Source organism: Brachycentrus maculatus, unplaced genomic scaffold (genome assembly GCF_059751285.1).
Source record: "Brachycentrus maculatus isolate JH-2025_06_01 unplaced genomic scaffold, ASM5975128v1 h1tg000439l, whole genome shotgun sequence".
NCBI classification, from domain to species: Eukaryota; Metazoa; Arthropoda; class Insecta; order Trichoptera; family Brachycentridae; genus Brachycentrus; species Brachycentrus maculatus.
The window spans coordinates 477,968-491,668 of NW_028281187.1; the positions used below are offsets into that span (position 1 = coordinate 477,968).

The following is a 13,701-nucleotide window of genomic DNA, read 5'->3' on the forward strand; positions in this document are numbered from 1 at the left end:
TACATATATATATATATATATATATATATATATATATATATATATATATATATATATATATATATATATATATATATATATATATATATATATATATATATATATATATATATATATATATATATATATATATATATATATATATATATATATATATATATATATATATATATATATATATATATATATATATATATATATATATATATATATATATATATATATATATATATATATATATATAGTGCTTTGGCAAATGGGATATTTTTATTTATGAAGGATCTTTTGTTTAACATAAATCTAAATTAATATAAAACATTTGAAAGTTCTACTGGCATTGAAATTATATTCAATGGTTAAAATTTTTTTCAAAAATTATCCATAGAGTTGTTATAATTCATTATTTAAATAAATTATTATGTTCATTCTTACACGATGCTGAAATGACGAAAATGTGTATGAAAAAACTATATTTTACATACGTTCAATAGAATGTATGTAAAAAATATATTGAGTTTTTTTCTCTCAAAAAATCGAATTAGGTCAGTCAGATTTCTATATTATTTTATTAAATATTTACGAGGTACAGTTTTATGTGCTTTTTTGCGAATTGAATATTAAGAAAAAATCCAAAATGGGAAAAAAATATTTTAAAACAATAATAAAATTTAATAGCGTTAATCTGTGACTAAAAAAAATGTGTAGAATCATGTTAACATAATATATTATCTTCACCCTTATCCATAACATTATTATCTAACATATTTAGATACAACTATGTTAATATACATTTTTGCTAAACCACGTATCCAACAAAGTAAAAAATATATAAACCATCGACTTTAATCAAAAATGTATTTATTTTTTTAACATTACTTAAGCATTAATTGAATATATGAAGTAAAAAAATGAATTTCATATATTTACAATATTAATGCAAATAGTTTTTTTAAAATATGGGCTTAAAATAGTTAGCCATTCAAAAATTTTTTTGATTATATGTAGCAAATTGAGAAATTTATTTTGACATTTGGCACTCCTGACTTAAAACAAATTCAATAAAAGTTCATAATATTTTTATTCACAACTAGAATTTATCAAAGAATCAAAATACAAAATCGAAAATGTCCACCTTTAGGTAGATTGATAAAATGACGAAAATATATGAAAATTACTTACTTACTAGGCACGATTTATTGAAACTATTCACATTTAACTAAATGCATATGATTAAATTTAGTAAACTTAATTAATTCTTTTAAAACTACTTTTATGAAAATTATAATAAAGGTTTATTTACACTTTTTCTTAATTTATGAATATACATATTCGTAACTATATCCATTAAAAATACTTAATAACTTAATAAAAGATATTTACTTAAGGTGTAATGTGCTTCTGGATATTATTGTAAAAATTGTTTCGAAAATCAAACTCATATCAATGTAACAAAACAAAAAAAATTGTTAAGTTGAAAAAAATTAAATAAGTTTAAAAACATATTTGAAATAATTAAAAAAAAAATGAAACCATGTGACATCTATAAATTGTTTTTATGAAACATAAATAATGTATTCAAAATACAGAATTTTATGTGAAGTATGAGGGTACAAGAATTATTATACTTTATATTATGTTATAAGAATATTACTTAAGTTTGAGAAAGTAAATGACGTCATTAAAAAATTATCCCAAATTGTTTGGATTTTGGATACAAGAATAATTTTCAACGCTTATCCATAATAAAGTTTGTACTCAAGATTCTGAAGTGGATTAAACAGGTTAAAATATCTTTTATGTTTTTTTATAAAGAAAATAATTGAATTAAGAAAATAAGTCTGAAATACCCCTCGCGTAATGAAATGTAATGAAATTGGAATAAAAAATACCAAATAAATTAATGTATTGATTTGTATAATTAAGAAAAAAAGTATATCCAAGAAAAAGGAAAAACATTTGTTAACGTATAAGAAGAACTTATTTGGTGAAAATGAATTTCAGTTGAATGTTATTTAAAAATATTTTTTATGGCGTCTTTATATTTTTAAAACATAAAATAATGTACTGTGTTTCTACTATGCTGAAGTCTATCGATGGATAGAAAATTTTAATGAAATTACTAGATTGTTTTAAAAGAGTTTTACTAACATTTAAAACCATAATATAAAATTCATAGTTTAAAAATACGATGAAGCGGTTTAATATTGGAAGATATTTTTAAATTTCAACCAATGAATATTCATAATTTAAATATCGCTACGACTAGTAATTTTTAAAACACAATTTATTCCAAAAGTTCTAACGACTTAACTACAACAAATCCTTTAAAGAACTACGAAGACATTACATATTCGATATATATATATATATATATAATATAAAGAGAGGAAGTTTAAGAATAGGTACATTAAGATATAAATTTTAAAATCGGATGGAAGTTCTGGGGCATTAGCATTAACAAATTATTCATCAAGATACACTACTAAGTCATTCTACAAGATTAGTCTTGGTTTCCTAGTAGATACTACAGCCTTAGATTACACAATGAAACCTAACGATATTTATTACATAATTCCTTCAAGCGAGTCAACTAACTAACGAAAAAATTCTACATTTTCAGTTAGTAAAAATATGATTTCAAACATTAAATATGAAAGATTTTACTGAAAAAATAATCCTGACGTAAAATATGTTATTAAAATCATTCGCCTAGAGGAGACGATCGCAAATGAAGGAGTCTTGCCTGGTGAGTCCTTATATAACTGTCCTTAATGCACATTCGGAAGATCGTGAACCTATATTTTAAATTATTACTGTTCTCTTAAATTAGGGCCAAGAACGATATCGGACTGTACGAAAGAATAATGATTTCCTTTCGAAAGTTGAAAGTATTCTATGACAAGTTTAAGCATACATCTTTGGCAATAATAAAAAAAAATGCAGTAAAAACATGGCTGTACGCAATTTTCCATCGGTGTATATATTGCAGAACAAAAACGTTTATTATTCCTACTCTCTGGATTGTTTTGTAGGAATTTATATTTTTTTATTCTACCCTGTTAAAGCCATATATATTGACTTTTAACTGTTGTTTGACAACATTTTGAGTTTATTTGTGGATATTTTTTGTAGTTTGTACCATAATTTTGGTAAACAACGCATACCTTTATTTATAAAATCATTTATTTAAATTACCGCCGATGGGTGAATAGAAAAAGCGTGGTGAATAGAAACGCTTTAACGGAAAAGGTTTTTTTTGTTGTTGTTTTGTTTTCCTGTTTCAAAAACCGGTACGAATATTGGTTTTCAAAATAATAGCATCAATACGATTGATATTTTAACATTCGACTTGGTGGAATGTTCTGTAATTCAAACGTAACAAACTCCATTTTTTATTATTTCTTTACCTAATTCTTGTTTCTATTCACCCCGTGTATAAATTGAAATATTTATCAATTTGAATAATATTTCATTAGCATTATTTTTATGATAATCCGTATCTTTTCACCACAGATGATGACACTATTTTATTTACATAATACATTCCCTTAACAAAATGTAATTTTTTCAACTCGACGCGGCATATATTAATTATCCACCCGGCATTTACTAGTCAAAGTTAACATTTAATTCCTTGTTAATGAATTTATTTTGCATACGTTTTTTGCCAATTTGGACTCCGATTAGAAAACCAAAATATTTTGAGTGAATGCAAAGGTAAACAACAAATAAGTTTTATCGACATTTCATATTTAAAGTTTACAATCATATTAGCCGCGGTTGTTTTGAGTACTACATCTAGCAGTTAAGTATAATAGGAAAGGTAGATAGTATATAATTACTATAGAATAACGCAGTTTTTTGGCACAGAAAAATGTAAACAGTCAAAAAAATATGAAGTCACTATTTTAAAAACTTCTGCGTTCTACACAGTACACAGCTCCTCATGTTTCTAATAACACACATAGCAATTAACAATTAGTTTTTTTTTATTGTATTTACACACTTAAAGAGACGATTTACACAAGTTGAGTTTTTTTAAAATCTAGTTGAGCTTTGCTTCAAGTTCTCTCTAAGGAATCACTGAGATTCCTTACAATATTTTCACATTTACTTAACAATATTTACTATTTAATTTTAAATACGAATTTGAAAAGAATGGAATGCAATTTATGTGTGTAATTTGAAAGTAATTTAAATTAGCTCTGTGTGCAAAAATACATATTATTATATACCTATATTAGTTTTATAAAATAGTTTAACCATTTTCAATTTCGTTTATTACAACTTTTTAATTATTATTCTAGTATTTCCGCACTCCCACAATCAAAGAGTATTTAACTTACTCCCCACTCACACGGACATATTTTAGTTTGCACAATCCAAAAGTTCAAAGGTTTTTCTTGTAGCTATTTTTTAATCTTTTCGGTTGGCTGTTGCCGCGCTTGACTCCGCTTCGATTTTCTCTTGATTTTTGTCCATTTCTTTCTTGACGACTTCTTCTAATAATACCCACAGCGCATTCTTGTCTATCACGTATAATTGATCATTTTTGCTGGCTAACAAATTGGCTGGCGGTGTTTCGGAAACTAAGCCGAGAGTTGTTTCAGATATTGGAATCGAAGGGAAATGTTGTTTTTCCTTATTGACAGATTTTGGAATTTGGATAGCCGAGATTTTTGTGGGTACTGATAGATTTTGGCCAATATCACTCACAGAATTTGTCAAATGATCAATATTATTAGAAATCACATTTTTTAAAGATGCTTTCTTTTTTACTAAGGAACTCGGAAATTCCGACATAGGATTGGCAACGTGAGTTTGCGGTGCAACGGTCGTATCGAAGTTTGACGTGTTATTCAATGTTTGGGTAGTTGATTCCACTTCCGTTTCGACTGTTGTTGTAACTATCTTATTTGTAGTGATCTTTAAGATTTCAGTTTCGTTATTTGCTGACTTCGTTATGACTTCTACAGTTTTTGGTGTAGTGACGGTATTTATCATATCAGTCGCATCTTTGGTCTGATCTAATATCTCAGAAGCTGGAGTTGTAACTGCTGTATCGGAATTATGTAAAACTTTAACATTTTTCTTTAACAGTTCATGGTTTTCTCCATAAGTATGCTTGAGAGTTCCCTTCTTACGTGGCATGGGTTGTTTCTTTTGATACGGTTGTTTCTTAGCAACGTCGAATAGCATTTTTGCAGGATTGGACTTCCTCACTTCTGTTACTTTCTGTTGAATGACTATTTCATCTCCAACTGGTATAACGTTACTAATATTATGCGAATCTGCCTTGGCTAGTTCAATTGTTTCTTTAATTATTTCAATGGAAGGAATAATAATAGGAGAATCTTTCGTAGTATTATTTATAATAGTCAATTCAACGTCGACTTCGATTGATTTTTCTGTGGTTGATATGGCGTCTTCAGAAATACCATCGCTGGAAGAAACTTGTGTGCCATCACCATCACTGGGAGAAACTGTTGGAATGACAGGCAAATTAGCCGCCACTCTTTGGGTATTCGTGCATATTTTTCCGCATTCACAAATGTCTGGTATGATTTGTCCAACGTTAGTTGTTCCCTTTCCAGTGGTACCAAACCAGGTTATCAGATCATCTTCAGTAATGCCTCTGAGAAGAGTACTTCCACTTTTAGTGTGGAAGAATACCTCGGCAGCCAGATCAGGTCTGGTTGCTGGATACACAGTCACGAAAGCCGGTCTTATATAATTCAGAACATAGTTTGATTTGATTTGGTAGTTGATACAAACAGGACATGACGAGCTTATCTGGAAATAAGATAAAATAAAGTTTTATAATTGTTATTTAACCTTGTAAGTATATAAATAATAGTTATCTTTATGAATGATACTTACATTAGCAAAAGCAAACCAGATGAAGTTATTCTTTGATCCATGTTGTACATCGGCGAAGTTGCCGTTATCTATCATTACAGGACTCACAGAGAGTAGTTCGTATCCTGAGAATACTGTTGCTTCAACTCTCAGAACACCGGATCGCTCCTTGCTTTTCCATCTAAAAAATATCAAATTGTGATCATTTGTATACAGAAAACATTTCAAACATTCAGAATTTTGGTATTTTATTGTATACATGTTAGGGATTTAAAAATCTACCTGAAACAGGTCTTCACTGTGAGTGTTGGCAGTTTTCCTTGTAGCTCTTCTAATGAACTCCGTTCGGGTTTTATTTCTCCAACAACAGCAGACCAGAGAGAGAGTAATGCATTATCCGGCGTGGGAGTGTATGTAGAGTATTTTATTTGGCCCTAAAAATATAAATAAAGAAATTATGAAAAACAGCAGTACTGGAAACGTAGAGGCAGAGCAACTTATAGTTTACATAAAGCGAATGGATACTAACTAAATGGTTTAAAGAGGATATTTGACGATTGAAAATGAAAGAATATGTTTTGGATGGCCAAGAAATACTAGGCGTGACTAAAACCATGAAACTTTTCAATCATTTCATGTCAGGTTTCGATGTTTTAAAACATATTTTTTTACCTGAACGGTTGCACATCCAGCTCCAGTGGCGTAAACAAACACCTTTGTGGGAAGAGATGGAAGGTGAAGATGACGAGGCGGGTGGTGAGCTCGGAGCTCTACTGTATCAGTAAGTTCCATACCAGCCGTAGCTAGAGAAACTGTTAGAGATCGATGCCTGGAAATAACAAAAAATGGTTTTAAAAAATGATGGATATTGAGAGAGATTGAAATAAAAACGTAGACAGTTTATTTATTGATTTTGCGTTTAATTTGTAGAACTCAATTTTAATTTATGTATTAATTTTAAATCAAGCATAGATTTTTGGAGTCTACAAAGTTGTATTTTATTAATAAAAACACATAAAAATTAATATTGTGACAATTGTTTTGCCTAGTTATGGCATTTTCAAACGTCATTCGTTTGAAAATGCCATAACTAGGCGAGAAAATTATTATAATATTAATTTTTTTATGTCTTTTTCTTAATAAAATACAACTTAGTAGACTCAAAAAATCTGTGTTTGATTTAAAATTAATACATAAAAAAACGTAGACAATATTGAAAACAGAAACCAAGAGTACTTTGGCCAATTTATAAAAGGAGAGAAATACTAAATGATACGCATCATATTAAAGGTCAAAATTTAATGTAAACACATCGTCTGAAGAAGGCATATTACTTGGCTTAAAATCATAAAAAAGTGGTTCCACTGAAGCGTTTGTTCGTTATTTAGAGCAGCTGCAAAGTGCCATGATGCCATGATTACCAACTCAGGATAGAGTTGGAAATAATAAGGGCCATAGAATGCTCAACACCTTTTTCGAATCGAATTTATTCATCAGTCACCTGTTCTGCATATTTTAATTATGTATTACAAAATATAAAGACCGGCTTACTTATCGTACGCAAGAGCTGAGAATGCTGTAAATGCCTTAACAGCTTGGTACAGCAATTCTGTGTGACTGTCCAAGAGATGAGAACGGTAGAAGAGGTATCTCGCTACAGGCTCTGCACTGCGAAGGTCTCCCAGGGATGTGTACACCATGAGGGTACTCAGGGAAGCTTTGAAGTCTTCGAGGCTTGCTGGAATATTAACCATCACATATATTTCTGGGTATATTTTGTAAATGTTTTCAATATTGACAATATTGGAGGTTATCTTTAAGATATAAGTTTCGAATAAGGATTAGGCGTTAAACTTCGTTCCATTAACAGTTTGCTACCACCATACTTACTGGTTTGCCATTACATACAAAAACTACTTAAATTTAACCGTATTCTGTATGTTACAATACATGCATCTTACGAGTCACAAAACAAGTCAAACGTACAGTCAAACTTTCTAAAGTTATAACAAATATTTTTTTAGCATATTCACAATGCAACATCAAATATCACAGCTTATCAGATTTAGTAGGGCGGATTGATAAACCTAACTAAAACTTAGTAACTTACCACCATGCCGCTTCTCCGCAGGAGTATGCAAAGAGAATAGTTTACCACTCTATACTTGCAAACATTATTCCCTTCTTCCACATGCATGCATATCTCCTTATGATTTGTATACATATACCAGCTGATTATTCCGACTCCTGACTCCCTATTTCAAATATTTATCATAACATTTTTATCTTGGACTTTCTCTTCTTCTATCTCCAACTACATTTGTCTTATTATTTCCTTGTTCACCATTCGTACATAGTTTTGTCGCATATTCATTCATTCGCCTCTCTTAAGTCTCTTTCATTTAAGTCCATGCTTCAATTGCTTCAATACCAGGACTCCGTTATGAACTGCTAATTTAGCTTACAATGTTAAGATTTTATTTGCTACAGCCGATTTCAATGCAACATTCACTCTGTTACCAGTATTCAATGATTAATTTTATTCAAAGCAGTTTTAAAGTTTGTTAGCACATGAATTTATTATTACTTGATAAATCTGATAGAGCTGCATTTACAAGGTGTCAGTGTATATTAAGGGTAGGCTTACTTAGAAGGGGAGGATTAACTCGTCTGGTGGAGTCTTCTTCATACAGCCAGTCCGCCTCCCTTCGCGGTAAGGGGTGCGGCCACCCAAAGTCACCTTCTTCAGTAGTAGAGGCGTTCTTCAACCTTTCCAAAGCTTCTGGTATAGAAGAACTCCTGGAAACGAGAACACCAATACTGAATTTCACAAAATATAATGACGATGCTGTACTTATTAAATTCAAAACACTTAATTTTGTCAATGAAAAACTAAAGTCTCTCTTCAAAACGTATCTTCAGTCAGTCAGTCCTGTAAATATGTCAATGAAGGATCGGTAAAGTTCTTTGAAGATGCCAAAAGCAGAAAAGTATTTTTGTTAATGCATTCCTAGATTCATATTTTCATCGTCGGTCGCTTTCAAATCAAATTGTTTGCTTTTATTTGTTTTGAATATTGAAAGCATTAACTTTGTGGATCATATTGATATATTATTTTGAGAAATAAAAAGACTTTGTGTTTTGATCCGCTCACATTTTTATTAACCAACTAGTTTCGGCAGCAGCCTGTTGCCCTCTTCAGGGTTTAGTCATAAATTAAACCCTGAAGAGGGCAACAGGTTGTTGCCGAAACTAGTTGGTTAATAAAAATGTGAGTGGATCCAAACACGAAGTCCTTTTATTTCTCAAAATAACAAATTATATGCAATACAAATTTATTAAAAGTTTATTATAAAACACAATACTCACTGAGATAGCACCAGGGCGTACACCATTGAAGCCAAGGGATAGGATGACGAAACGTTTTGGAGGTTATTCTCAAGGAATTGTTTTGCTTTCAAAACGGTATCAGCATCCAACTGGAAAAATTAAACAGTTTCATCGTTAATTGATTTTTTATTCAAATCCTAGATAGGTGTTTGATCAGTTGATTGAATCGAAACACATCTAAAAATATATAAATCAGTCATTTGAAACAAGTTAAAGGTAATTTTTAAAATTAATTGATGTCACCCTAAAGTGACGGCCGAATCAACTCATGAATAGGTTTAAAGTATAATATTAACATTTTATCTTATGATCTAGATCTCTCTAGGGTTTAAATTTTTCAAGGGTTTAAATATTTATATTGACATCTCAACATAGATGAATAAAAGTATGGAAGTCTGGGTATTTACAGCGCAGTAGGGTTGTATGCTGCTTAAATGGTGGGGACTGACCGGAGTCATTTCGTTGTAACGTAACATGTTACGATGCGAGCGTTCGTATAGTCAGTACAGCCAGCCGAGTTTGTTCCGAGTACTCCATCCGATGTTCGGATGATCGCCGTAAATGTAACGTTACGACAAAATGCTCAGTCCCCCCTTTAAGACATTCACCATTCTACCTACGATTGACAACTACACTTTACAAATTTTGGAAGTTTTATAAATATTCTTTAGTTGACACATTCTTGCATAGTTCTCGGTACTATATAGATTGAATTGAGTAAGTTTTTTTCTTTAAGAGAGACCTGCATAAAGAAGTTATTTGTGGATAAACCTGAATTTATGAACAAAGGTTAGGACACACTTAAAACATAGTAAAAAATTCTACTTTTTAAAAAATAAAAATAAAAATAAGTTTGTTTTTATTATTTACACAATCATTTCAATTTCATACTATTTCTATAAGCCTAAGCGGCTCATTATTAGAAATAGGTATCAAATTGTGGTAGAGTGAACTCTGACTTAAGAGTCCGCGACACTAATTACGGGACCACAACCCGACACTTGACTTTATTTTACTAGTACCTCATTTTCAATTCCAATTTCCAACAGCATCGCCAGCGTGTCTGCGGTGACTTCAACATTACGCTCCAGAGTCAGAATCTCACGAGACAAGTTCTTCCATTTCTCAACGATTCCATAGTCCAGCTCGTCGTAGGCATTCATAGGCTTCTTATTGGGATCATTTGCGTTTGTTTCTGCCTCGCTGTTGAGGAGCGATATCTTCACATCGGCCGGTAGTGGAGTGAAGCTTCCGTCTTCTTCTTGCCTCACTTGGACCCATCTCTTGATGGACTCCAGCATTTCGGGATCGATGCCGAAGAAGGACTGTGCCTTGGTTAGAACTTCGAGAGTGTGAATAGTAGCAAGATGGCTGCCCATGCTGGGATGATCGCTAAAGGAGTTGTCGTTTCTTCGGAATGACAGCAATGTTTGAACCTGGAATAAAATAAATATTATGAGATTAAATCTGATATAAGTAATCTTATTCTTACTACATACACACGAATGACTTCACGATTGCATGCAGAGATGTATGAATGTGAAATATGCTAAGATTCTTCGCAAATACAGATTGGTGGGACTTTTTACTTTCTCTGCGTTGCCCTGTGGGGAAGCGGTGTTATAGTTATTCTACTGTTTGTTTTGTATCCTTAAAAAAACAGTAAAATATTAATTAAACAAATATACATATCGCTTACTCCTTTCAAGAACGTCATAAATCAAAAAACTAGATTTTTCAGGAGAACTTTTTATTAAAGTTAAAAAATATAATACAATGCATTGAGAATAAATATCAAGCCACTTATTGAACTTTTTACAGTGCAACAGATCATTTTAGGTAAAACCTGAAGGTTTTTTCTCCATTTAAAAAATATTTAGTATAAAAAAAATAGTTAAACAATACCTTATCTTCAAAATGAAAAAAACAACACTTTCTGCCCTGTAGCGGGTAAATATTAAGTTTAAAATATGTCTCTTTTGCTGGGATATAGTACATTTTCTGGGCATTCCGAAAACATGCACAACTCAAAATTGTCGATTTTTTATTTATGACGTTCTTGAAAGGAGTGAGCGATATAAAAACTTTCCTCATTATTCTTAGTTCACTTTGTGTAATACCACCTAAAAGAAAATTTATATTTTATGTCGTATTGTTTTTTTATTTTAGTGGTATTGAATACGACTGATGAATAAAATATAAAAGTTGGAAAGGTGGGTCGAAAAAGCCCAAAATAGAGAAGTCATAAGAAGAGGCCCATATCCGACAGATGGCTGGTAAAAAAGAAGTTAAAAATGCTGTAAATATACAAAATATAAACAAATGTATATTACCAGGCCGGGTAGGGTGAGCATGAAGTCGTCGTGCTCCGTGACGTTGGCCCGGTCCAGCGTGAGCAGGGGCGCCAGGGCCGCCGCGGCCGCCGCCAGGTCGGAGCGCGGCTCGGCGGGGCCGGCGCGGGGCGCGGGCGCGGCCAGCCCGCCGGACACCAGCAGGCGCCCGGCGGCGGAGCCCGGCAGGGAGCCCCGCGGCAGGGACAGCTGCACCACCTGCGAGAAGCCGGCCTCGTCGTTGAAGTTCCACACCCTGAAACGATAAATACAAACTTATTATTACATAGTTATTTCATTTTATAAAGTTTATATAATGTGCCACAAAGTATCTGCGGAAAACATTCAAGAAAAAGTTTCTAAAGGCTTTAAATGACTATTGAATGCTCTCCCCTGTCTAATTATTCCATAACAAAGGAAATACTGTACAAAGCATGTGGACCATTTTGTTGGTGATAAGGTGGACATAACTAGACAAATGTTTAAAATATATTTAAAATACATAAGTTTGTTTAAAAATTTTACTATGATTAATCTTTGTATTTATCATATTCTCAATATTATTAATATTTAAAGCATTTACTTTGTGGTTAATCATTATTACTTATTTATTTTTTAACAAATATATTGATAATATTAGTATATAACCACTCACCGAGATTTTGATGTCTACCGGTTTCGAGACGTACCCGTCTCTTCGTCAGGACAATCACTACCACAGCATGTAAACAATACCACCCTTCACCACCATAGCACCATTTACACACTCAAAACTACACAAAATGTCTAACACATGCGATTTTTGGTCGACCCGAAGACCAACATACACTAAAGTTTTCAACACAGGTGTGGCACATAACAAATGGTGCTATGGTGGTGAAGGGTGGTATTGTTTGCAAATGTTTTCCGCAAATACTTTGTGGCACATTTTATAAACTTTATAAAATGAAATAACTTTGTTTTAACCACTTTTTATTATAAGTACACTTTAACCTACCGGTTTCGACAAGAACCTTGTCATCATCATAAACATTAAAATACTCATAATTAATTATGAGTATTTTAATGTTTTAGAATTTAATAAACCTTGATGATGACAAGGTTCTTGTCGAAACCGGTAAGTTAAAGTGTTTATTATAAAAAATGCTTAAAACAAAGTTGTTTAATTTTATAAAGTATATAAAATGTCCCACAAAGTATCTGCAAAAAAACATTCTAGAAACTTGTTTTTCTTGAAACAGTTGTATTTTTCTCTCTCTCTCTCTCTCTCTCTTACTCTATCTCCTTTACAGTAAATCTCTTTTAACTTTTTGAGATGTTTCACTACTATCACGTGTAAAATGCTATACGCGCAATTTTTCCATAAAATATGCAATAATTATGAAATAAATTGATGAAAAATGATAAACATTTTGACATAAATCGAATTTGTAAAAGACTGTATTTATGGCATTTCACTTGGGGTATTGCCCGTACCCGCTTCGGAACCCGCGGGTTGTTTTTTTTACTCCGGACCGGAAAGGTTAAATAACAACATCCACTCTCTATTCCAATTCCTTTCCCTCTCCTTCATAAAAAAATTATAATTTAATGAAAAAAAAAACAATTGTAAAAACTATTGTAAAAAAACAATTGTAACAAAAAAAAAACAATTGTAAAAAAAAAACAAATATATTTAATTTTCTGTTTTTGTTACTGTTAACGCTCATTCTGCGAAAACTCGTAATTGGAGCTTTTTTCAATAATTGAGATGTAAACTTATATGTTGTTGTTCTCTGTTGGTTTTCCAAATTGAAAAAAATAAAAAAATAAATGGTTACCTGAATTCGGCCTCCTCTCCCCAGGGGGCCGAGAAGCCCACGTGCTTGACGCGGTGCGCCGCGTCCAGGCGCCACTCGGCCAGGGTGGGGCCCGCGCTGGGGCTCGGCCCGCGCCCCACGGCCAGCGCGCCGCGCTCCCAGGACACCCAGTACGTGCGGAACTCGCCCGCGGACAGCTCTCCGGGGCTCTCCGACGACGCCAGGTGGACGCTGTACCCTGAATTCGACGGACAAGAAATTAAACTAATTAACAAACAAAAAATATTTAAAGATTACTAAATTACTAAATCAATCGGTACAAT

The 13,701-nt window shown here is 32.0% G+C and overlaps 1 protein-coding gene across 1 annotated transcript in view; it reads right to left on the minus strand.

Moving 5' to 3' along the window:
• Window positions 1-257: 257 nt before the first annotated feature.
• Window positions 258-13,701, minus strand: part of LOC148302588 (C3 and PZP-like alpha-2-macroglobulin domain-containing protein 8) — a 102,972-nt gene continuing 89,528 nt past the window's right edge. The window contains exons 11-20 of the mRNA XM_088271379.1: window positions 13,400-13,616; window positions 11,583-11,835; window positions 10,272-10,685; window positions 9,229-9,338; window positions 8,507-8,658; window positions 7,411-7,597; window positions 6,532-6,688; window positions 6,142-6,293; window positions 5,881-6,040; window positions 258-5,793 (exon numbers count right to left, since the gene is read on the minus strand). Of these exons, the coding sequence (XP_088127505.1) occupies window positions 4,417-5,793; window positions 5,881-6,040; window positions 6,142-6,293; window positions 6,532-6,688; window positions 7,411-7,597; window positions 8,507-8,658; window positions 9,229-9,338; window positions 10,272-10,685; window positions 11,583-11,835; window positions 13,400-13,616 (3,179 nt within the window). The 3' untranslated portion in view covers window positions 258-4,416. The remainder of the gene's footprint in view (window positions 5,794-5,880; window positions 6,041-6,141; window positions 6,294-6,531; window positions 6,689-7,410; window positions 7,598-8,506; window positions 8,659-9,228; window positions 9,339-10,271; window positions 10,686-11,582; window positions 11,836-13,399; window positions 13,617-13,701) is intronic.